Source organism: Microcaecilia unicolor, chromosome 2 (assembly GCF_901765095.1).
Source record: "Microcaecilia unicolor chromosome 2, aMicUni1.1, whole genome shotgun sequence".
In the NCBI taxonomy this organism is placed as follows: Eukaryota; Metazoa; Chordata; class Amphibia; order Gymnophiona; family Siphonopidae; genus Microcaecilia; species Microcaecilia unicolor.
This window is the reverse complement of record NC_044032.1, coordinates 498,870,297-498,897,256: the sequence shown is the minus strand read 5'-3', so window position 1 is coordinate 498,897,256 and position 26,960 is coordinate 498,870,297. Positions and strand designations below refer to the sequence as shown.

Sequence of the window (26,960 nt, the reverse complement as noted above, 5' to 3'; positions counted from 1 at the left end):
GGCTGGCATACAGGTTGGAAAAAAAGTTTTTAAAGTGGGTTTTTTTTTGTGGGAGGGGGTTAGTGACCACTGGGGGAGTCCGGGGAGGTCATCCCCGATTCCCTCCAGTGGTCATCTGGACAGTTGGGGCACTTTTTTGGGACTTGTTCGTGAGAAAAAAGGGTCCAAAAAAAGTGACCCAAAATCGCGGTCAAAACGCCTTTTTTTTTCGATTATCAGCTAAAGATGCCCATCTCTCCTCAGCTGATAACCACGCCCCAGTCCCGCCTCCACCACACCTCCGACACGCCCCCATCAACTTTATTTGTTTCCGCGACGGAGTGCAGTTGGAAACGCCCAAAATCGGCTTTCAATTATACCGATTTGGGCGCCTTTGCGAGAAAAACGCCCATCTCCCGATTTGGGTCGAAATATAGGCGTTCTTCTTTTTCGATTATAAGCTGGATAGTCTCCACTTGAGTATCTATCTGTTGAACTCGCAATTTGACAGATGGCACTTCATGAAAACAAATCTTTCAGAAGCCGTGAACCGACATATGCCACCATAAACATTTGTTCTACAGCCAAGAGAAGGCACCATTTTAACTTGGGTAATATGTAACTAGAATTAATTGTTCCTTGTCTTTTATACTTCATTAGCTGTGGTTTCCTTTCTGTTATTTGTTATAGACGTTATAGAATGAGTTTACCAGATGGGGTAGGAGAAATATTATTGTTCCTCCCCCAAAGTTCTTATTCTCTCCTTCCCAGGTCTAATTTTTAAGCATTCTAGAACCAAGAAAAAGAATGTCTAATAGCAGTTAAACAGGAGGAGGCATTGAATTATCCTTTGAGCTAAATAAACTCTTTCCTGTCCTGGGTTGAATTTCTTTTGTGTTAAGGTTGGCTGTGGTTCCCGTCATTTGCATGGCAGAACATAAAATCCAGCCTGGAGTGAGAGCAATTGGTAGACAGGGAGAGAGGGAGATGTGTCTGAGAGATCAGATGATGCATAATAGCAACAGGAAGAAGAGGAGATCACCCTAGTGTGCAGTAGGGTTAGGCAGCCAGAAAATATTTGTTTTGGGTCATTTCCTATGTCGTGTTTGGGAATATTTGTTTTGTTCATTTTTTTGTGCACACAATTTTTGGCAACTTTTATAGAATTAGGGGGGTTTGTGTTTTTTAGTTGATAAAAGTGCAAACAGTGCATATATGTGCAATGGTTTATGCATGTGCACACTATTGGGAAAAACTGTGTGTAGCTTGCATTTTTTTTTTTATTTATTTATTTATTCATTTTACAAAATATATCAAGATATACAACCTTGAACAGGAAAGTAAATATTTCAGGATATCTGTACTTACAAAAACATAAAAAATAAAAACAAAAAGTAATAATAATATGAAATATATTACTCAAGTCCACCAGCAAGAGAATCCAAGATATAATACATGGAGGTGACTAGAGGAAAATAATTTAACAAAGTCAAATAATACCTAGAACTAACAGAGAAAGAAAACTTCTTATTTCACTCCTATTGTATTCTTAGAGGCTAAGAAGGATGTTAATTGTAAGGGTTCTGTGAATACATACTTCATCAAATTATATCGAATCACACATTTACATGGAAACCGCAAATAAAATACGGCTCCCAATTGAAGAACTGCTGATTTTAATAAAAGAAATTGTTTTCTTCTCTTTTGAGTTTCCTTTGAAACATCTGGGAACAAATTAATTTTAAGTCCAAGAAATAATTTGTCTTTATTTCTAAAGAACAATCTAAATAGCCAAGCTTTATCTGATGATAGTGCTAGGGTAGCAATCAAAGTCGCTGGCCTAGCTTGGTCAGTTTCAGAAGTCTCTAATAAAATAGAAACATCCAATGGGGCATTTTGTTCTTGCTGAAGATCTTTTTGTGGCACATAGTATGCTTGATTGAAAGGTGGTAAAGTTTCTTGAGGAATTTGTAACACTTCCAGTAGATATCTTTTGAGCATATCTAAAGGTTTCACCATTTTGACCATGGGGAAATTTATAAATCTGATATTATTATACCTCATAAAGTTATCATAAAGTTCCATCTTCCTCCTCAGATTTACAACATCTTTCACCATAGTTTGCTGTACTTTCTCAGTCTCTAGAAGCGTTTTATTCATCTTTTCTTCATTATCTTTTATACCTTTAATATCAGATTCATTTTTAACTATCTTCTGTTCTAAAAGAACCACTTTCTCAGATAAAACTTTAGATTGACCAGCAAAGGTCGTAACGGCCTGTGCCATCAAATCCCATAAGGCATCTAACGTTACCTCAGAAGGTTTCTCCGGAATTTTAAGGGAAAATGGCAGAAGTGGATCTTGAGAACCCTTGAATTCTTCTCCTCCTCGTCCCACAGCCTGGGTCCCTGCAATGGTCATCTCGGGAGTTGTAAACTGACCCTCTGGCTCTTCCTCGCGCTGTTCAGGAGCTTCTTTCATTGGGGTTACCCTTCCGCTCAAAGGCGGAGGCCCCGTTGATCCTCCTGAGGGAGAGCTGGTAAACCGCGGTTGTGGGGGCGGAGTCCTCTGGTCGGGGCTCAGCGAGACATTTGGCCCGGAGTTCGCCGATACCTCCAAAACGCCGGCGATACTCTCAGGACCGCTCCCGATCTGAATATTCTGTCCCGAGGGTCTGAAATATTGGTCCATCGGGCCAAGAGGTAAGGGGGGAAGCGGCAGCGAAGCTCGAGCTGCCGTTTTCCCCCGTCTTTTCGGCATTATTTTTTCTTTACTAGGAGAAGAGCTCCTCGGTGTTCATAGGTACGGCAGCCATCTTGGATTCTCTCCACGCAGCAAGTGTAGCTTGCATTTTATCAACAAACAAAAAAAACACAGACCACCTTTCTATAAAAATTGTGAAAAATTGTGTGTGTGCAATTTAATTGGATAATGAGCTAATTAGTGTCAATAATTGGCTTTTTAACAAACAATTATTGGCACTAATTAGATTTAATTGGTGTTTATGCGTGATTTGATAAAGGGGGTGCAGAAATGGGAGGGTCATGGACATAACAGGGGCATTCTTAAAATTAATGTGTGTTGTTATAGAATAACAGGGATATGTGCCTAATGTAGGCGTGTACGTTTGCACCACGTTTCAGTTGGTGCAAATGGCCGCACCTAAAGTTAGGCATGATTCCTGGACATAAGTGCTATTCTGTCTTCAAATTATTAATAAAGTTGTTTACTAACGAACATCTTCCAGTTTCTGGTATCCTTGGTCGCTCTCCCACTTTTTTTTACACAATTCTGTAAATCACACCTAACTTTAAGCACAGCTTATAGAATAGGGCAGTGATTCCCAAATCTGGTCCTTGAGGCACCCCAGCCAGTCAGGTTTTCAGGATATCCACAATGAATATTTATGAGAGATATTTGCATGCACTGCCTCCACTGCATGCAAATCTCTCTCATGAATATTCAATGTGGATATCTTGAAAACCTGACTGGCTGGGGTGCCTCCAGGACCAGGTTTGGGAACCACCAGAATAGGGCTTTTTTCGGCCCATAATGTCATGTTTTTTCAGTTCATTTTCATATAACAACATACAGGGCCCTGTTTGCTAAGCCGCGCTAGAGGTACATTAACATTTTTAACGTGCGCTAACCGTTAGTGCTCACTGTGTAGGCGCCTACAATATTCCTGTGGGCGCCTACACAGTGCAAGCTAATTTTGTGCATGAGCTAAAAACACAAGCGCACCTTAGTAAACAGGGCCCACAATGACATGGGATATGTTGTTGACATTTCCCATGTTGTTGGAAATGACAGCCTATCCCTAGTGTGCAGTTCACTGATAGGAAGTGCATCCTATAAACTTGTTAGCAACAGTAAAATAGCAATTAAGATTTTTGTTTTTTTAGTTCAGTTAAGGATTGTAGTATCCATTTTATCACATATGTGAGCATACATGGGTATGTTGCAATGTAAAACAGATTTTCATCCAATGGTCTACAGAGTATTTTATTCTGGAATTGTAATAGTTAAACATGGTTGAGGCTCTATGGCAATCAAGAGGTGAAGAATGTGTCTGAACAGGAAAAAAGCATGCAAGTTCAATCACCACAAAAGTGAAAATTGTGTGTGTGTAGGGGGTGGGGGTAAGGGGAGTTCAAATTCTTAGCAGTCAGTACTGTACCAGCAACTAGCAATTTATTCTGAAGGTTAAATTTAAAATAATGTCTCTGGTGACTTGTGTGAAATTTTTAAATAAAATCAACTTTATTTTTTGCATATAGGTTTTCGCTATATCACCTGTCAGATTCAAAACTGCTCTGACAGAACACTGAATGTCCAGTTTGCTGGCAGTATTGACTGGAATTCCTTGACTGTTCAAGATGATTATGCCTTTGTTAAGGTAATTTTTCTCCTGTAACTTTTAACTTTAAAAGACTATCAGATGTCCAGCTATCAAGGTGACATTATATACCATGATAAATCACACTCACAGTCCAACCAAATAAATTCAATGGGGGAGGGGTTCAAAAGTATACCACATATCACCCAGTACTAAGGGCCCTGTTTATTAAGCCATGCTACAGGCAAGCTAGCATTTTTAGTGCACATGAAAGAATAGCACGCGCTAGGGTTACCATATTTGGTCCTCTGAAAAAGAGGACACATGTCACGCCCCCCCCCTGCCCTGCCCCTGCTCCGCCCACACCATGCCCCTGCCCCGCCCACACCACGTCCCTTTCGGATCCTCTCCCCGCCCTTTCTCGCTCTCACCCTACCCCCTGTCACTTATTCCCCTCCCCCCGGGTCACATATTCCCCTCCCTTCCCCTCCCCCGGTCACATATTCCCCTCCCCTGCCCCCCCCCCCCCCGTCACCTCCCCTCCCCTTTGTCACATATTCCCCTCCCTTCCCCTTACTTACTATCTACTGCACTGGTGGTCTAGAGACCTCTTCAGGGCAGGAAAGAGCCCCCTCTTTCCTGCCCGGAGCGCTGCCTTGCCCTGCATCCTTCTCGGTCTCGGCTCGGGATTCAAAATGACCACTGAGAGTTGAAGTCTCGTGAGGCCGCTTCAACTCTCGGTGGCCATTTTGAATCCCGAGCCAAGACTGAGAAGGTTGCAGGGCAAGGGCAGGCAGCGCTCCGGGCAGGAAAGAGGGGGCTCTTTCCTGCCCCAAAGAGGTCACTAGACCACCAGGGCAGATAGTAAGTAAGGGGAGGGGAGACCCATAGCGCCGCTCGCCTGCCTGCCCGCCCGTTTGTCCAGAAATCCGGACAAACAGGCGGGCGAGCAAAACCCACCGGATGCCCCGGACATGTCCTAAAAAAGAGGACATGTCCGGGGAAATCCGGACATATGGTAACCTTAGCACGCGCTAATGCTAGAGACACCCATGGGAAAGATTAGTGTGTGCTGAAAACACTAGCGCACCTTAGTAAACAGAGCCCTAAAAACTCAATTTATTACAACATCATAACATTTAACGATCTTCTAGGCCTCAGTGGCAACATTTTTCACATGGACCACTCAATCTGTGATTTGCCTGCCTCCTCACTGGTCACTGTATATTAATTACCATTTATAACCTCTTCATAGCACTATCAAATCTTCAAAACATTTTTTCTCTTAAATTTTATATGTGAGCTCAATACCACTTACCTTAATTTTCTGATGAACCCACTACCAACATGGGCCATGTTTCACCTTTGGCTGCGTCAGTTTATGGTCCTCAACTTCTAGTTCGGTCTGTTCTGCAATACATGAAATTGATTTGTATATACTGCTTCCATTGTATGTAAATCAATCTCATGCATATTCATTGTGGAAATCTTGAAAACCCAGTTGGGTTGTGGCCCTCGAGGACTGTAGTTGCCTACCCCTGCCCTGGCATAATCACTTGACCATTCTCTTGTCTCTTCCACTTTTTCCTCTAGCTAGTAAGCAGAGGGTCCTACACTGGTTAGCTGTTAAAGCTCATAGTGAATTCAAGGGTCTTTGTCTTGTTTTTAAGGGGTCCTTTTACTAAGGTGCGCTGAAAAATGTCCTGACTACATGCGTGTTTTGGACATGCGCAGAATCATTTTTCAGCGCACCTGCAAAAAATGCCTTTTTAAATTTTTGCCGAAAATAGACGTGCGACAAAATGAAAATTGCCGCGCATCCATTTTGGGTCTGAGACCTTACCGCCAGCCATTGACCTAGCGGTAAAGTTTCACACAGTAACCGGGTGGTAATGACTTACGCATGTCAAATGCCACTCGGCGTGCACCCAATATGCGCGTCCGAAAATAAAAGTTATTTTTCAGATGTTCACCAAAAATTAAATTACCACAAGAGCCACGCGGTAGCCGGGCAGTAACTCTATTTTGGCACACATTGGACACTCATAGACGCTTATGTGCCTTAGTAAAAGGGCCCCTAAGATTTTAAATAGGATGAGTCCAATTTATGTGACCAATTTTATATGTTTGCATTCTATTGGTAAACCTAGCAGGCAGCTTCATGTTAATAAATTAGATCTATGATTTTTTTTTTAAATACAGCTATCTATTCAAAGTAAATTGATTTTTGCCTCTGCACCACCTTTGTGGAATTCTCTTCCAGTAGAACTGAGGCTTGAGTTAAACTATAAACAATTTCATAGGTTGTTAACTATATACGATTAGGGCCTTAGTTATTTCAAAAATATGAACTATGTTCTTAATGATTTTATATTGTAATTTATTAATGTAAATGTTTTTTTCTGCTATGTGATTTTAATTGAACTACTAACCTGCTCCAAGCTTTAATGTATTTGTAAACCATCCCGAGCTTTAGGTGGCATATAAAAATTAGTATTAGCATTAGCATAGTGCAGCCACCTCTTCACCTGGCTTCCCTTTATAGTTAGAACCATGTGAAACCAGAAGGTGTCAGGGTTCTGTGCAGTTGTGTACCAAGGGGGGGCGGTGGGGGTGGTCCGCCCCGGGTGCATGCCGCTGGGGGGGGGGGGGGCTGCGCGCCTGCCGGCTCTTTGTTTTCATGCTCCCTCTGCACCCGGGGGGGGGGGTTTCGATGGGGGATCGGGGGTTTTTTTGCCGGGGGGGGGGGCTGCACCCGGGGGGCGGGGCGCATCGGCGATCTGCCCCGGGTGTCAGGCCCCATAGGAACGCCACTGGTTCTGTGTAGTCAGTCTGCAGAGGGAAGTTGACAGAGAAAGAGGAAGCAGGTAAGAGACACTGGTTGCCAACTCATTCTGCCAGTTGGAGGACAATAGGCGGTGGGGAGGGGGAGAGGAGGGGAATAAAGACAAGATGAATGACAAGAGTTCTGACTTGCTCTTTCTGCTCCCAAAAAAGTACACAGGCAAGTGGTCTGCAAAATCCAGAACAGCAGAAAAGCATACCCATGTGGTAAAATAAAACAAAACTTATTCAGTGCAGATACGTAAAAACAGCATACAACCTTTCTCTAACTGTCCAACATGGCCATGTTTCTCCCTCTCAAGGACTGCGTCAGGGGCCTAACATAAAACCAGCACTTGGTTAGTACAGTGCAGCACCAAGAATAAGGCTCACAAGCAGCTGCAGCCTGACACCTAGGCTGCTCACAAATGCAAAATCCTTATTCTTTTTGAGTACTATACTAACCAAACAGGAAAAATATTGGACTGCTCCTGCTAGTTTTATGTTAAGCCCCTGCCGCAGTCCTTGAGAGGGTGAAACATTGCCATGTTCGGTGTTTACAAAAAAGTTGTATGCTGTTTTTATGTATCTGTGCTGAATAAAGTTTGTTTTATTTTACCACATGGGTCAGCTTTTCTTTTCTGTTGCTCTTTCTGCTCACAGCAGGCTTATCAGAGCAAACACTGTCTGCACAATTGAGCTTCTGCAGTAGCACCAGTGGCGTACCAAGGTGGGGGCGGTCCGCCCCGGGTGCACACCACTGGGGGGGGGTGCCGCGGCGCGCGCCTGTCAGCTGAGTTCACTGACTTCGCTAACTTTGCTGCAGCTCCCTCTGCTCCAGAACAGGTTACTTCCTGTTCCGGCCGGGGCAGAGGGAGCTGCAGCGAAGTCAGCGAACTCAGCTGACAGGCGTGCGCCGCGGCACCCCCCCCCAGCGGCGTGCACCCGGGGGGGGGTGTCATTTCGCCAAGGGGGGGTGCCGCGCTGCACCCGGGGGGGGGGCGCATCGGCGATCCGCCCCGGGTGTCATGCTGGCTAGGATCGCCACTGAGTAGCACACTGGTTGGAAACCACTGGAGGTAAACTCAGATACAAGAAGCCTTCAGTGTGAGAATTTTTATTTATTATTTATTTATTAGGATTTATTTACCACCTTTTTGAAGGAATTCACTCAAGGCGGTGTACAGTAAGAATAGTTCAAACATGAGCAATAGGCAATTACAGCTGTAAAAATATTCAAATAACAATACAAAGTATGGCATAGTATACTACTTACAATGTCAACACAATATGTAATAGAACATTTTAATTGACAGTGAAGGGTAAAGCAAAGATATAACATGTAGATAGGTAAGAGAGTAAGAAGAGTTAGAAGATAAGGTGATTGATTTAAAGAAAGTTGCACATGAGGTCAGAGAGATGGTTAAATATTATCTCAGCTAGGGTAGGAGTGGATAAACATGTCCTGCTGCAGTATGTGCAGCCCGAGTCACTCCTTGTGTGTGTGTGAGTGAGACTAACAAGTTAGTTACTTCTTCCATTAAAGGCCTGGTTGAAGAGCCAAGCTTTCACCTGCTTCCTAAAGTAGAGATAGTCTTGTGTTAAGCACAGCCTTTCAGGCAGTGCATTCCAGAGTGTGGGGACTACTCCGGAGAAGACTCGCTTGCGGGTATCACATCGTGTAATGTCTTTTGGAGAGGGTGTGGTTAGTGGTAGTCCTTGAGAGGACCTTCGTGTCCTTGGAGGTGTGTGGAGGATCATCCTATTCTTCAGGTACTCAGGGCCATTTCCTTTCAGGGCCTTGAAGATCAGACATAGAGTTTTACATTTAGTCCTGTATTGTACTGGTAGCCAATAAAGTTTTTGCAAAAATGGTGTGATGTGGTCATGTTGCTTGCAACCTTCTATGAGTTTTGCTGCTGCATTCTGAATCAACTGGAGCTGGTGCAGGCCCTTTCTAGTCAGACCATTGTATAGTGCATTGCAGTAATCCAGTCTTGATGTTATCATGGCATGCACAACTGGGATAAGATTTACCTTCTCAATGTAAGGAGAAAGGCAGCATAGCTGTCGCAAATAGTAGAGGCAGCTCTTGAAGGTCGCTTGAATTTGGGGACTCAGAGTAAGTGTTGAATCTAACTGTATTCCAAGGTTCCTGACTTGTGATTTGAGGGGGGAGTTCATACTTCCCAAAAGAGATTTTGATGTCAGGTATTTTTTCCACTCAAAGAATAGTTAAACTCTGGGACTTGCTTTCGAAGGCCATGGTAACAGCAGTTAGTGTATCTAGGTTTAAAAAAGGTTTGGACAAGTTCCTGGAGGAAACGTCCATAGTCTGTTATGAGATAGACATGGGGGGAAGCCACTGGTAGCATGGAATGTTGCTACTATTTGGGTTTCTGCCAGGTACTTCTAACCTGGGTTGGCCACTGTTGGAAGCAGGATACTGGGCTAGATGGGCTAGAGGGACGATTGGTCTCACCCAGTATGGCTATTCTTATGTTCTTATTTTCTTACTCCTGTTACTCCAGCTTATCTATCTATATGTTACGTCTTTGCTTACAACCTGTGCTGTTTATTAAAATGTTTTATTACATATTGCGTTGACATTGTAAGTAGTATACTATACCATACTTTGTATTGTAAGCTGAATATTTTTACTGCTGTAATTGTGTATTGCTTATGTTTGACTTATTCTTGCAGTACACCACCTTGAACAAATTCCTTCAAAAAGGTGGTAAAAAAAACCCTAAGAAATAAAAACATAACCCAGTATTTGCATGCCTAACATTTAGGCACCTGCAAATACACCAGCCATAAGGCTGGGGTAGGTTCAGACACCTAAATGCAGCAGGGGACATGCGTAACACGCTCTGCCCATGTGTACACCCCCCTTGCAAATACTGGCTTATATGCATTTAAGTGCACAGCTAGGCATGCATATGCACACAATGGTGAGTAAATATTGTTGCCCAGTTTAGAGAATTATCCTTTATGTGATGCCTTCTCTTCATGAATAAACAAGAGGATCATAAACTCATATGAGGTAAGTGGCATGGGCCTCTAACATTCAGGTTTGACAAGAAGTTTCCAGAATTTCTTGAACATGTTTAATTTAAAAAAATAAATGAAAAGATTGAAGGAATATCTGGAGGAAAGATGCTATCAAAAATCACTTTCAAAATGTAGTCAATTAATGTTCTCTTAGACTTCCACAGCTGGTGTCATGATTATTGCATGAGTACACAGATACAGGAAGACCTGGGCAGCTGCAATAATCATGAAATCAATTAAAGTCATGAGCATAAGTTTGATATGTACAGGATAACTATTAAGGTTGTTTGTAGGAGTGTTGTAAATATTTTTAAATGGAGTGGTGTCTAGATGAAATGTTTGTCTAGTTTTGCAAAGCTGCTCTGCCCCGTGCCAGTGACAGCAAAATCATGTCTCTTAGAAATAAAATACACCTGATTTACTTGAAGGAGATGAAGCGCCAGAGAGAACAGCACCCTGAGGCTTCAGATTTCTCTCAACCAGTCATAAATTATTTTGCTAGATTTCTATAGAAAGTGGTTGACAGTGATCGATTGCTTTTACTGTTTTATTCTGCCACAGAGATTTAGAATGACTTAGTTGTCAGAAATAAACTTGTTTTATACAGTGGCTATTCTATAATAAAATGTCTATGGATTTTTCTTGAAGTTGACAAGATAGGATGTAGATTTCTATATAATCATTATTTCTAGTGGATTTTCAACAAGATTGCATCATATTTAATAGAAATTATTCATTTATAGGCCTATTGAAAAAGGCCTTTGTGTGCAGACAATAGAAATAGCCAGCCATGTAGTTGGGCCTTAACATGCTCTAGAACGATATTAGTATCAACATACTAAAATTGGGCGAATCGCTTCATAAAGGTAGTTAATAAATCATGATAAAAATAGGTTCTAAGAAGGGTGACCAAAATGATCAAGGAGATGGAACTCCTTTCATATAAAGAAAGGCTTAAGAGATTAGGACTCTTCAGATTGGAAAGAGATGCCTGAGGGGGGGTATGATAGAGGTCTCCAAAATACTGAGTGGTGTAGAACGGGTAAACATAAATTGATTTTTTTACTCTTTCAAAAAGTACAAAGACTGGAGGAAGTATTTTTTCATTCAATGAATAGTTAAGCTGTAGAACTCATTGCCAGAGGATATGGTATCAGTGGTTAGTGTATCTGGGTTTAAAAAAGGTTTGGACAAGTTCCTGGAGGAAAAGTCCATAGTCTGCTATTGAGACAGACATGGGGAAAGCTACTGCTTGTCCCTGGGATCAGTAGCATGAATCTTGCTACTATATGTGATTCTGTCAGGTACTTGTGAATTGACAGCGGCCAATTTACTGAATTAGCCACTGCTAGATGCAGGATACTAGGATAGATGGACCATTGGTCTGACCCTGTATGGTTCTTCATATGTTCTTAACAGGAAAGAAAGAAAGAAAATTAGCTTGTTCATACATGCAAATGAAAGAATGTCATTGTCACAGTCTCAGGGTCTTAACAAACTGTCACGGACTCAGGAACAACGTGAGCTCTTCGGCTGCTGTTGATGAACGGCAGCAGCAGGCAAACCCTCCAACCAGGACTAGACTGAATAAGCAGGACTGGAACAGACTATAAGTGCAATAAGCACACAGCCAGAAACAGACCAGAAGTGCACAGATCACACAGGCTGTACTAAGACACAAGCCAGGACTGGACCGAACAAGCAGGACTGGAACAGACTAGAAGTGCAATAAGCACACAGGCAGAAACAGACCAGAAGTGCACAGAGCACACAGACGGTACTAAGAAACAGTGCTTGACTAGGCAGGGAGCACAGGAACAGAACCAAGTAAAGTCAGAAGAGAAAACTCTCAAACAGGCTGCAAGGCCGAACTGGAACCCGTGCACACAGAGCCCTCTCATATGGGCCATAAGGCCGAACTGGAACCCAAACACAACAGCAGAAGGCAGAAGAGACTAGGCAGAATTCTAGGCTAGTCAGACTCAAGGCTGGGCCATACAAACAAACAACAGATCAAACAGGCAATAACCAAGACAGAAGTGCTAACACTAGCACACAGACAAGCTGAAGAACTAAGGCAGAAGTGCTAACCCTTGCACACAAACAGAAGAACTAAAGCAGAAATGTTAACCCTAGCACCCTAACTAGGAAACAAGACAGAAGTGCTACACAAGCACACTGACTAGGAAACAGGGCAGAAGTGCTGCACCAGCACACCGACAAACCTGGAGACCTTTGGCTTTGCAAAGGCCCTGAATGAATGTCCTCACCTTCCTTTTGAGGGCCTTCACTGGTGATGTCATGACTACAGGAAAGAGACTTGAAACACACTGAACACCAGAGTGAGGCTTGGAACACAAAGGAAGTGGTAGCCGAGGCAACAATGCAAAGAAAAGAACAGATTGGAGCCACCTCTAAAGCTGACCACTGGAAGACACGGTGAAACTGAAAGTGGAGTCACGACCATAGTTGTGACAGTCATATCGTAAATGATTGCGTAACATGTGCAAAGTAAATACTGTGTTATGCTTACCCTCAATGCTATTTGCAGAGCACTCACTTAACAGAATACTATTTAATATCTACCTAAGACTGGTGACAATTTACTATTGTGCACACCATGGAGGGCTCAACTAACTTCAAACAAAAGGCCAGAAAAAAAGAAAGCCTTAGGACTTGGGGATCAATGTATTAACTCTCTTCCTTTTGTCAAAATAAAACATAGAAACCACACACTGTTGTCACACATTCTTGCTTATATAAACTTATTTTTTGGCACAACCATGTCTTCTCAAACCAAACAGTGACACACCACAGAGGCTGTTCAAGATACATGTTTCATGCTTTCAAGGAAGTTTGCAGGCTCTTAAAGATACCAATTCACACATATTAGCCATCTGACATATGAATATGGCTGCCGTCACATGCTGAGCACCCCTCTTCACATCCATTCAAGAGTGTGCATCCTACAGACTGGCATCTGTCCCTCTTTCTTCTACTCTCTCCCCTCTGTCCGTGATCTGACATCTCTCTTTCCATACCCCCCAGTAATCTGATATCTCCGTCCCTCTCTCAACCCTTTCCGCCGATGTACCTTAAAACTTGCCATTATTTTTAGAGATTGCTTGCAGTAGCATATGTTGCCTGTGTTCAGCTCTAGACCCTTCCCTCTGATGCATCCTGCCCCCTCTAAAGCAACTTCTTTTTCTCCGAGGACAAGCAGCCTGTAGTATTCTCATAAGTGGGTTCACGATCCATGTCCCCGGGAACCAGCATAGTAGATAGCAAAAAAGTTGCTAGAGCCTTCTGACGCGCGCATCGCACCCCACCGTGCATGTGCAAAGTGCCTTCCCGCCCGCCGCTGCATGAGGAGTAGCAGTTTATCTGCAGCTCCTCGGTAGCCTGGGAAGAGCCTTTTTGTCAGTGCCTCTTTGTCGTTCGTTTTTTTTCTTCGATTTTGTTTTCTATTTAGTTGTTTAAAAAAAAAACTTTTCCCTTTATTTTTTCTTAGAATTCTTCCCACGTTTCAGTTTCCTTTTATTTTTAGTCACGGCCGACCTTAGGCCTGCTCAGTTGGGTCGCCCTTCTTTTTGTGCTCTCTCTTACCAGCACAATCGCATTTTTTTATTTAGCTAGGGCAGTCTTCCCTTCCATGTCATCGAAGACTCCCAGTGGCTTCAAACGCTGTACTCTGAGCAACCAGACCATCTCAGGCACTGATACAAATTTGTGGTGATACAGTGCCTTAGGCCTGACCATTGTGCCCTTTGTTTTTTTATGAAGAAAAGGTCTCAACTTGCTTGAGAAGCCCAATGTGAGAAACATTTTGGCGCTCAGTCCAGTCCTTCAACATCGGCATCGAGGGAAGCATCGGCGTCAGGAGTGGAGGTAGGGATGGCTGCTGAGAGACCGACACACCGGGAGCAGTGAGGCATCGAATAGGTCGCCACCTGCCTCGAGGTCTCCTGCTATGCAGACCCCCCAGGACCGTCCATTGTCCGACCCGACCCAGAGGCGAAGTGGGGATTCGACGTCATCCTCGTCAGCACCGAGGAGCCTCGGTGAGGTACATCGAGCGAAGGCTAAGAAGCACTGCTATCGTTCTACATCGACATACGGTGCTGGGAGCTCAAGGGCACCACGGGAATCGGCACCCAAGAAGCGTGGATGCCAGGAGGATCGCTCCCCCTCCATACAGGAGGTGCCGATGCGTCAGTCTCCCAGCGGTCCAGTTCCTGCTCCCGAGCCCCAGGCGACTCTGCAACTGACTGTTCCACCGGCCCCTCAACCTTTCCCGATGGCGGCTCTCAACGAGCAGATCTGGGCCTTGCTTCCAGAGCTCCTGGAAGGACTGCTGCAACACACTGCATCGGTGTCGGAGCTGCTTGCACCTACCATGCCATCTGCAACTGCTATGTCTGGCCCTCCACCCGCGGTGCGGTCTTCGAGTTCGGCTGCCACCCAGATCGGCTCCCCATCGACATCAATGGAGGAAGGTTCGCCACAGTCCATACGGGAGTCAGCCTCTTGACATTGCCATCGGGACCATGGGTCTTCGGCATCGAGGCAGGTTCAGTCTCAGAAGTCACTGAGGGAAGTGCTCTCCGACACCGAGGAAGAACGCTTGTGGGAGTCAGAGGAGGTCTTTGGTAGGGCAGGAGAGAAGGAGAGATGTTAGACAGTAGGAGGGAGAGTGGGAAGAAAGAGGGAGAAATGTTTGACAATTGAGGCAGAAAAGGAAGGAAGAACATGAGGAGATGCTGGATGACGGGGTGGGAGGACAGCAGGGATGAAACAATGGAATAGATGCTGGATCATAGAGTGGGAGAGAGAAGGAGAGATGCTGGATAATGAGGAGGGGGAGTGTAAGAGGGAAGATAGTTGTGACAGGGAGATACTGAAGATGAAGAGAAGGGGCAGGGAGAAGTCAGGCTACAAAAGTGAGGAGAGAGAGATGGACAGAGAAAGGGAGGAAATGCTAGGCTATAAGGAGAGAGGAAGGGAGATGTTAGGAATCGAACTATGTGGGAGATGCCATAGAGGATTGTCAAGTAGATGAGTGAGAGGAGGATTGTGAGTGCAGCAGGTAAAAATGTAATGGGGAATAGATAAAAGGTAGAAGGGAATAAGAAGCTGAAAAAGGAGTAAGATGTAGAAACAGGAGAGCTAGGGGTTAAAGAAAGAAATTAGAGGTTGATAGGTAGGTGAAAGGTTTTTTTTAAAAAGGAGATAGAGGACCGGAGGGTGAAAAAGAGGGTGAAATTTGCATGGACAGAGAGGCAAAAAAGTAAGAAAAGGAGAGAGGAGCTAAAAGAGAAAGATCAATATGCCAGAGAAAGATGTGGTAAGGGAATGGAACAAAACAGGAGGAGAGAGGGTAATGACAAATGGATAGCAGCCATTGGAAAGAGAGTTAGCAGAAGACAGACAAGAAAGCATAAAAGAGAAACTAGGACCAGCATTATAGAAAAATAAAATGTCCACACAAAAAAGGTAGAAACATGAATTTTATTTTGAATGTTATTAACGCAAATATGTTAGCTTTGGGAAATGTGCATCATGGATGTGTTGAGTAAAAGAGGAAATGCATTCCTGTTTTTATTTCTCCAGTGGTGTAGTTCCCATTTCAATTTGTGAATTTCTAATTTGTGATCCCTTGTTCTGAATTTGGTGAGAGTCTGTGTTTTCTGTGTGACTAAGATGTGGTATTATATTTGCATGTATTTTCTGTGTAGAGATCTGTAGGCATCCCACTTATTCTCTTGTACCTGTACTAGGTGCACTGGTGTTTTAATGCCCCGTGTAATATTTGTAGTGCAGCCTATTCATAGATAGGCTTCTTGCTGTTTGAATCATAGTATTAGTGCTACTCATGTATGACATGCTTGCTCCATGTATGTAAAGTGAGGATATTTTGTAGGCTTTGTGTTATTTCACAGTGTGCCTGGTAGTGGAGAGATTTATGTTGCTATTGGTCAGATGGCATAAGAATCAGAATATTTTTTTCTATGATGACTTCACAGAGAAATGTCCTAATCCTGATCTATGCCTGTTATTGGTTGGAGGTTGGATTTTTGTGAATGCAGTATATTTGTGCATTTAGCTTAGCAGGGTTTTTAAAAAGGTTTGGACACATTCCTAAAAGAAAAGGCCATAAGCCATTATTAAGATGGACTTGGGGAAACTGCCCTGCTTATTCCTGGAATAAGCAGCATAAAGTCTGATTTACTCTTTTCAGATCTTTGCCAGATATTTGTGACCTGGCTTAACCACTGCTGGAAACAAGATACTAGGCTTGATGGACCTTTGGTCTATCCCAGCATGGCAATGCTTATGTTCTTATGTTTTGAACTCATAAGATATGGCCTCCAATGCCATATTGTTTAATGCTTTTGTTTAATAGCCTTTATCTAATTATGCTATCCACTCTGCTTGTTGGGGTCCTAATTCCAATATTATGGAGTCACCACCTCTTAACCACACCCCAATCACTCTCCAAACAGATGAGCTTTTGCTTTCTGACACCCTTCCTGAGAGAACTAACTTCATCCCCCCTCTTCTCTATTTGAATCCGTATTGCATATTGGACGGTTGAATGTCTGTTCCTTGCACTCAAAGTCCTTCTTGATTGCTGATTTGATACTGAATACCAAGTTAGATATTTTACACCTCATTGAAACTTGACCTACAGATGCTGATACCTGTTACCTGAACCAGGCTTGTCTACAGGGTTATCTCTAACTGTTTTTCAGCCATTCACAGAAGAGAGGCAGGGGCTTGGCTTGCATTTACTCAGATACCCCTCCCTGCCCGTCTTCAAGTCTTTGCTTAAAGCCCACCTCTTCAATGCTGCGTTCGGCACCTAACCCTTACCGTTCAGTGAATCCAGACTGCCCCAATTTGACTGCCCCTATCGGACCGACCGTTCACTTGTCTTTTAGATTGTAAGCTCTTTGAGCAGGGACTGTCTCTCTTTGTTAAATTGTACAGCGCTGCGTAACCCTAGTAGCGCTCTAGAAATGTTAAGTAGTAGTAGTAGTAGTACACTTTCTACTTTCTCATTCTTTCCAGGAGTTGAAGTACTTGTTTGTTAGGCTTAATGGTCCACACTTGCTAGAATTTATGCTCATATGTCAACCCCCTCCCTGTGTGACCCACTTTTTCTTGCAATCACTCTACAGTGTTCTATCTCAGCAGCTTTTGGAACACTTTCACTCTCATTCTCAGGTACTTTAATCACCATTTATCTATAAACTTTTCGTTTTTTCTAGTTGCATCTGGTCTTGCTTAACACATAACATTGCCAACACATTGAAATGGCCATGCTTAGATCTTATTCTCACTAGTTAATATGTTATCTGCTTAGAATTTTAGATAATGTGGAATACAAATACATTATTATTATTATTATTATTATTATTATTATTATTACGTGCTCTTCAGGTATTTCCCATTCCCTATTATGATCACTCTCTTGTAACTTTATTTGGCATTTGAGAGCTCCTTCCACAATTAATCATTCTCCTCCACCCAGACAATTTAGAAATATGAAGAAATGTGTTGCCAGTTCTTTTTTTTTTTTGTCACATTGTGATTGTTTTTCAAATGATTTTGATTCTCTTCCACTGTCCACTGTCTCTTCATATTCAAGTGTATAGCGCTGTGTACATCTAGTAGGGCTATAGAAATGATAAGTAGTAGTAGAAAGCACATGAGATACAGCTACAAAAGCATTCACACCAAAGGACAGAAAGAAAGGTTGGGTCAGAGAGGGGAAAAATGAGTTATTAAGTGGCAGGAAAGGGAGGTTTGGGAGGGGAAGGGGAGCACTACAGAGAAAAACTGTAAACCAGGTCGAGATTAAATTAAAGGGGGGGGGGGGCTAAAAGCATGCTTGAAAAGCCAGTTTTGAAGCTCTTGAAAGAGGAGTCAATAGTAAGAGGCCTAAGAAAGTTTATCTGGTCTTGCTTCTTGATAAGAAAATAAATTATCAACAAGTCTGAGCCTCTTTTTGTTTTCCAAATAAGCAAATAAATTAGAATTCCTGGTAATTTTAAAGATGCATTAATTACAAAATGATTAGATAAATATAGAGGCGCAAATCCAAAGATGGTCTAAAAATTAATCAAAGGAACTTTGAAATTATGTCTAATTAGTTATGTCTTATGTATTGCATATGATTTATAGTGTGTGTTTTTTGTAAACCACCTAGGTTCTTAGGTGGTTTATAAATTTAGAAAATAAATAATAATACTAATTCATCACTTGAATTTTCATCTTTGTTGTCATCATGCTATCCAATTACAGAGAAGGCTTTCACAAAGTTGGAACCATTGTCTGCTATTCTAATTATTTGTCATCTGATGGCGAACTAATGCAAGAACCCTTCAGTCAAGGCCAGATAAGCAGACTTCCTCTCTAAGGATTCTATCAATTCAATATACAGTCACCTCAATGTAAAATTTTCCATGGAATGACCAGCAATCTGCTGCAATAGAGACATATGTCTGTCCACCAAGAACTGCAACCAGCTTCTGCTTCATCTCCGCTTCAAAGTGACCCAACTTATCAACTTCTGCTTCATCTCTGCTTCAAAGTGACCCAACTTATCACTTTTCTGTTTGGCTTAAGACCAGTAACCAATTCAACAAACACAGGCAACTCCACTGTTCTCATAGGCTATAGTCACTGAAGAGCAAAATTTAAGATGAGATGATCCACTCATTGCGTGATGAGGTTTGAAATAGTAGAATCCTGTTCCAGGTATTGCTGTTTCATTTGGTTTACTGAGGAATCATCATGTACACCTCACTTTTGCTTTTACTTTTAACTGTAAGCGTCAACTGTAACTGAGTAAAAGTAATAAAAGTGATGAAATTATTACTGCAGTAAAAGTAAAAGTAATGAATGGTTCCTGAACTTCTTTACAAGTAAAAGTGACAAAACATTTACTTGAGTACAGTAACTAGTTACATTTACTTAATTACTCTACAACACTGAACCTAGGTATGGAGGAAGCAGCATCCGAGAGTCCTACTGAGGAGTCTGGAGAGGAGAAGAATATAGAGAAGAGGAAGAAGAGGGCACATCTGTGGTGGAAGGAGCCAGAGAATATATCATTAGAGGAAGAGAAGGTGAAGGATGAGGAGGGCCTTGTAGGGGGAGCTAGCAGAAGAGAGTGACCATCAACCAGAGGAGGTTGAGGCGGAGGATACAACAGTGCCTGATATTGGCAGACCTGGGCGGGAGGAAGACAACTCACAGACTTTTTTTTTTTTTAACAATCTCTCTAATAAAATTACCCATTCTAGGCACAGTGTGGTTCCTCTTTCTTCTTTAAAGCATGATTGGAAGCAAGGGACACTGGAAGGGGTATAGCCATTTTGTAAAATCTACAGCAAATAAATATATGAAACTACTGATGAATGTTTCAATCATAAATTAAAGACTATAGGTCACATTAATCTTGTCTGTACACGATTTCATATCCTAGTGGTGGTGTAAATCAATGCGAGTGACACCATTACAATAGTACAACATGCAAACATGGGTAGGATGCAGTGTAGGCGCTGCTGATGAGGCAGGTTCACTTTAAAGGCTGAGACAAGACAATATCTGATCATTTCATCTGGGAATATGCTCCCACTTTCCTTCTTGTATTTATTTTGCAGACTCTGCAGATGAATCTCCCTTGAAAGGTCATTTTATTTGCAGTCACAAGAGACAGCAGTTATACTGAAATGAAAATAAAATCCTTTGTGTTCTGTTTGCGTTTGTCAGTTAATAAGTCATCTCCTTAAGGGCTTCTCTGACAAAATAATGTTGCCAGGAAAAAAGTTGTAAGCAGGATTTTAAATGTTATATTTTGTATTACATTTTGAGATACTTGTGTTCAAGAAGACTGAGCACACATTTACATGGAAATTGACAATTTGTCATTATCTTCAAGGTGAGGTACAATATTCATAATAAGTCATGAAAACATGCAGAGCATGGCTCATGAATTCTTTCCAACCTCTCTGGGTGTATTTTGTGTTTGCATGTATGTTGCCTCTTTGTATTTCTCTGGCATGGAGAGGATGGAGAGAGGCAATTGGAATTCAGTTCTGAGAAATTCCATTGCTTCGGAAAGAATAATAAAATGAAACCAAATATAATAATTAGGCCAGCGTTTAAGCAAGTTAAGTCCACCGGGAGCCGCTACTGAATATTGACCCCAATATATCAACTATTAAATATCTATCAACAGATGCATTTTACAGAAGCTGAAGGCAGGTAGGGCTAGAACAAGCAGGACTGGAACAGAAGCTGAAAACAGGCAGGGGCTAAAACAAGCAGGACTGGAACAGATGCTGAAGGCAGGCAGGGTTGGAACAGGCAGGACTGGAGCAATCAGGACTGGAACAGAAGCTGAAAGCAGGCAGAGCTGGTACAGGCAGGACTGGAACAGAAGCTGAAGTCAGGCAGGCAGGACTGGAGCAAACAGGACAACAGAAGCTGAAGGCAGGTAAGAAGTGCAACAAGCACACACACACGAGCTCATTTGAAGACCTCTGTTGCAAAGGCAAAGCATGAAAGTTCCAAGGTGCTTTATAAAGAACACTAGCCATTGAGCCCGTTAAAACGGGCTAGTGGGTCGCCGCCCCCCCTCCCCCCGAGTTCGCAGCCCCCGCCGCCCCTCCACCCGGCCCGTCTCTTCGCTATTCAACTTACATCTCCGCAGCAGGAAGAGATCAGCTGAGCTCCCATCGGCCTTCCTTCTCTGTGTCCCGCCCTCGTGTGACGTAACGTCAGCGAGGGCAGGACACAGGCAGGGAAGGAAGGCCAACGGCAGCTCAGCTGATCTGCCTGCTGCGGAGATGTAAGTTGAATAACGAAGAGACGGCCAGGTGGAGGGGTGGCGGCAGCAGCGGCGACACTGGGGGGGGGTACCAGTGGCGGTGACCTCAGGGGGGGTAGCGGTGGCGACCTCGGTGGTTCCCTCCCCTTCGCGCAGTTTCCCTCTCTGTCCCGCCCCCCCCTCGTCATCATGTATTGACGCGGGGGCGGGACAGACAGGGAAGTCTCTACTGCGCATTTGCGAGTGAGTACGGTCACTCGCCGTTTATATGTTTGATTACTGATGATGTCACAAGTGAGAGTGAGGCTTGGATACAGAAACACAAGAGTGAGGTTTGGATGCAGGAACATCTGAATAGAACTGGCATGATCTCTGAAACAGGATTGAGAAACAGGGAAAAAGCAGTCCACAGCAGCCATAGGGCCTAGTCACCGGGAGGAGAGGTGAGTGTAGTCATGGGACATGGCCACAACTGTGACACCAAGAATGCACATAAATGACTGGACTAGCAGCATATATGCGTGTGTGTGTGTGTGTACATATGCATGTACTGCCCAATATTTAAAACCATTTAATCGGCCAGGAATGTCTCCTGGCTGGTTAAAAACATAGTAGTAATATAGTAGATGACGGCAGAAAAAGACCTGCACGGTCCATCCAGTCTGCCCAACAAGACAAACTAATATGTGCTACTTTTTGTGTATATTTTACCTTGATTTGTAACTGTCATTTTCAGGGCACAGACCATACAAGTCTGCCCAGCACTATCCCCGCCTCCCAACCACCAGCCCCGCCTCCCACCACTGGCTCTGGCACAGACCGTATAAATCTGCCCAGCACTATCCCCGCCTCCCACCACCGGCTCTGGCACAGACCGTATAAGTCTGCCCAGCACTATCCCCTCCTCCCAACCACCAGCTCCGCACCTAACCGGCTATCGGCAATATTCAGCAGGAGATAATCAGTTATCTCTTGCCAAATATTGCCGATTAGTGCTTAACAGATAACAGGTTATATCACATAATATAACCTGCCAACTGCCGATATTCAACGCATCACCAGATAAGTTTGGTGGCCAAATTCAGCCACCGAAATAGCAGGCCTATCTTTGGCCAGTTTCAACTTAACCAGCCAGCACTGAATATCAACTTGGCCGATTAAGTTGAAACTGGCAAAAAACACCTGGATATTCAATGCCAGTCACCGGAAATGACATGGCATTGAATATCCAGGCTCAGCGTCAACCACACGAGTCAGCCCAGCTAACTCCTACGGTCTGAATATTGGGCTCATAAAGCCAATATTCCTGATACACATTATTCTATAAAATGGTGCTAAAATGTGATGCTGTGTAGTTTGAAGTTGAGCATACACAGAAACAGAGTCTGGGTGGAGCATAGTTACATCTATATATTATGGAATACAATAATTTATGTGCGGTTTTTTTTTAGCAATCTAGGTGCATTCATTTACAACAGCTCTATGGCTGGTATATTTTTATTTTATTTATTTATTAGGATTTATTTACAGCCTTTTTGAAGGAATTCACTCAAGGCAGTGTACAGTAAGAATAAATCAAACATGAGCAATAGGCAATTACAGCAGTAAAAATATTCAAATAACAATACGAAGTATTGTTACACTGTCAACACAATACATAGTAGAACATCTTAATTGACAGTGAAGGGTATAAGCAAAGATTGAATATAGATAGGTAAGAAAGAGGAGTTAGAAAATAAGATGACTATTTTTAAGCACAGTCACATCTAAGATATCTAATATAATAATTTGCTCCTCCAACATTCCAATGTGTCTCACTGGGATCGTAACACCTGCTGACATCACTCCTCCAGCGTTCTCCTCCAACATTCCAATGTGTGTCACTGGAATTGAAACCACCTGCTGACATCACTCTTCCAACGTTCTTCATCCCCCCTCCCTCCCAGTTCCATGGGTCCCTGGAACTGGGAGGGAGGGACGGAGGAACAGAGGGAGGGGGACACTGGAACTCGGAGGGAAGTGGAGGGAGCAGGGGAGAGATGCTGCACATGGATGGATGGAGGGGGCAGGGCACAGAGGACGTTGCCTGCATATGGATGAATGCAGGGGAGGGAGGGGACCCTGAAACTTGGAGGGAGGCAGGGAGGGGATGACCCCGGAACTTGGAGGCAGGGAGGGAGGGAGGGGACGACCCTGGAACTCGGAGGGAGGGAGGGGATGACTCTGGAACTCGGAGGGAGGGGGGACGACCCTGGAACACGGAGGGAGGGAGGGGGGATGACCCTGGAACTCAGAGGGCGGGAGGGAGGGGGACCCTGGAACTGGGAGAGAGGGGGGGCCCTGGCACACACTCTCATGCTCACACACACACACACACTCTCTCTCTCTCTCTCTCTCACACACACACACACAGACACACTCGCACCCAGTCTCACTCTGTCTCTGTCACACACACACACACACTCGCACATTCACTCTCTCTCTCTCTCTCTCGCACACACTCTCTCAAACATACACACTCCGAGGAAAACCTTGCTAGCGCCCGTTTCATTTGTGTCAGAAACGGGCCTTTTTTACTAGTAGGTGTATATTTTACACGGTATATGATACTTTATATGTATATGTATACCTGAGTTTGATTTGCCCAGTTATGCTAATATTCTCTAAAAGAAAGTAGATGCCGGTTTCATATAGGCTCCAGTAGCTGGAAATTAAGGTCAGTGCTAGGCAGATTTCTATAGTCTGTCCCAAAAGTGGCAAAGGCAGATCAGGATCAAGTATGCAAATTTTATATCACATTCATATCATATGCTATGAGTACAGGTGCTGTGTATCTCAATGGGGGAGGGGAAGACATTAAGGATGAAATTAAAGAGTCAAATATTGTTAGGCAATATTTTTGGAGTATTGATTTCATCCTGTGTTGATAATATATGTGACTATGCTGTGTCCATAATAATAAACCACTCTTGCTTCTGTGGTCTTAGCTTCCAAGATTGCTTTGTTTGCCATACCATTGTGTGATCATGAAGGAGTGTAGCCTGCATGGATTGGCAAGTACAGTTCTGGCTGCCTTTTTGGGCAGTGTACATGGACCATGCAGGTCTTTATCTGCCATTATTTATTATGTTACTGTGTTACATATCGATTTACCACCCGATATTTAAAACCATATAACCGACCAGGAATGGTTCCTGGCCAGTTAAATGGCACTTAACCAGCTATCTGGCAATACTCAATGGGCGATTGCTGGTTATCTCCCGCTGAATATTGATGGTTAGCACTTAGCAGATAGCCAGTTATATTGTACGATATAACTGTCTCTCCGCTAATATTCAGCGCATCACCGGCTAAATTTGGCGGCCAAATTAGGCTTCCGAAATAGCAGGTTTATCTTTGGTTGGTTTAAACTTAACCAGCCACCACTGAATATCGGCTTGGCCAGTTATGTTTAAACCAGCCAAAAATAAACTAGATATTCAACGCCAGTCACCGGAAATGGCCCAGGATTGAATATCGGGGCTCAGTGCCAACCACAGGGGGCAGCATGGCTGACTCCTGCAGTCTGAATATCAGGACCTTACTGTCTATATGGATAATGTCAGGAAAAATCGCTCTAACTACTTTGGCATGATCCATATAGGTGCTAACATATATGTGCCCTCCAGTTACAAAATTACCCCCTAGTGTCTTAAGTGGAGTTAAGACTGGGTATGGGCAGCAACACTTAACTATATATATGGTAGCTAAATACAGATACTGTGAACAGTCCTATAAGGAAAGCACTTACATTAGACACAAAGAACACAAATAAATGACCACAATACCAGTATATTCCAAGTAAGTGGATCTAAATGGTTCACAATACAATAAAATAATAGAAAGGAACACCATTATAGATAGGATAGGTAGACAAACATCCAAACAGACTCACTCGAACCAGTTAATTAAATTAAGTTGAAGCCACCTGGGGCATCCCAGGCTGACTCCTGAAAGTGACTCACTGGGAACTATTTTGAAAAGCCAGAGAGAAATAGTGTGCTTTCAGAAGTAACTTAAAGTGAAAAAAAAAAAGATGGTTCTGAGCAAATGTGCACAGGAAGAAAATTCCAAAAGGTGAGGGCTAAGAAATAAAAACTGAGATCAAGTAGACTTTAAGTGGGCCTGTCTAGGCCCAGGAAGAACCATGAGATGAACCACAAGTACAAGACAAAGGACAATCCCTACAAAAAAAGTCCACAAGTGTCCAAAAAGTAGGCAAGGGGCATAGGCCAAACCAACATACCAATGTAATCCAAATGGAGAGCAATACTTTTATTGATTGAAATCAGAACTCATTCAAACTCATCAGAGAACATACAAACTCGACACAGATGCATACAAACTGCCTCAGGGGGTCAGTATGACTGATGTGTGTTCAAGCAATAACTAGCTGCTAAAAACATATACAAAGTGCCGCCCTGACAATTTTTACCCACGCTTGTCAGGGCAGCATTTTGCAATGGAGATTGGTTTCCCGTTACAGTTGTACTGTGCATCATATGTTTCTAGCAGCTAGTTATTGCTAGTTATTGCCGGAACGTGCATCAGATATACTGACTCCAGAGGCAGGCATCTTTTTGCTGAAACATGGTTCCGTGTCAGTTCTCTCACGAGTTTGAATGTGTCCTGATTTCAATCAATGTGGCATTGCTTTTCATTTGGATTACATTGGTGTATTGATTTAGCCTACATCCCTTCCCCACTTTTTGGACACCTGAGAACCATGCGATGAAGTGAACGAGAGAGTATATGGAATAGTTAAAGCTGTTTGCACATACTTGCTTAAATGCCAATATCCCAACTGCATGCTAACATGGTGCATAGTTATTATTATTATTTGTAGCATTTGTATCCCATATTTTCCCACCTATTTGCAGGCTCAATGTGGCTTACATTATTCCGTAATGGCGATCATCAATTCCGGAATGAGAAATACATAGTTATAATGCAGGTGATAGAGTGGATTAGGCAATCAAGTAAAGAGAATTCATTTTCGTAATAAAAAATGAAAGCTATTGGGTTAAAGTTCAATCGTGATAAGTTAGCTTAAACAGTCAGGGATAGCGAGTTCCGTTTTGTGCAGTTCTGGTATGAATTTTGTTCTCTGGTGTTTGACAGTGGCGTACATATGGGTGGAGTCTGTGTAGAGTGTTGTGGAGGCACACAGTTATATGGGTAAATTATAGACTACTATAATTTTTTAGGGATATGGACACCTACTTTACTTTAGAGAATAGGCTCCAAATAGTCACTGCTTTATAGAACTGCTCTCCACAAGGGTAATTTTATAACAGGGCATCTAGGTTAAGAGGCTAAGTAGGTGCCATTTTACAAAGACACATACTTGCCTATGTGTATTTATAAATAGAAGCGTTATTGGCAGAAAACACCGTGAATATAGCTGCAGACATTTATACGTGCTTGAGGCCAGGTGTAAATGTTTGCAAGTACGTACATTGATTTAACGCATTTGGAGCTCTGTTTACTAAGGTGTGCTAGCATTTTTAGTGTGTGCAAAGAATTAACGTGTGCTAACTGTGTAGGCATCCATAGGAATATTGTGGGCACCTAACTCATCTCTAGCATGGCTTAGCAAACAGGGTACTTTATAATCAATGCACATATTTGCAGAATCTGCCCATGCTCCACCCAGACCACACTCCAGCTACACCTACCGAAAAAGCCTGCACCTTCGTGACAAGGGGATTCTATAAATGGAATTCAAAATTCAGCACTGTAAAAAAAAAATCAGTGCTAAGCGTGATTCTTTAAAGGGCTTGTGCCCTTTATGGAATCACACTTAGCACTGATTCCTATGCTTAACTTTAGGTGCTACTGTTTATGCCTGCTGAAGCCCGGTATAAATGCTGGCATGCAACTTAT

General features: G+C 43.0%; 1 protein-coding gene across 2 annotated transcripts in view; it reads left to right on the top strand.

Moving 5' to 3' along the window:
* The window catches only part of SORCS2 (sortilin related VPS10 domain containing receptor 2), a 1,538,136-nt gene that overhangs the window by 1,272,603 nt on the left and 238,573 nt on the right, over window positions 1–26,960 (top strand). For both annotated transcript variants that reach the window (XM_030191157.1, XM_030191158.1), the window contains one exon: window positions 4,260–4,378. In XM_030191157.1, coding sequence (XP_030047017.1) covers window positions 4,260–4,378 — 119 coding nt within the window. The remainder of the gene's footprint in view (window positions 1–4,259; window positions 4,379–26,960) is intronic.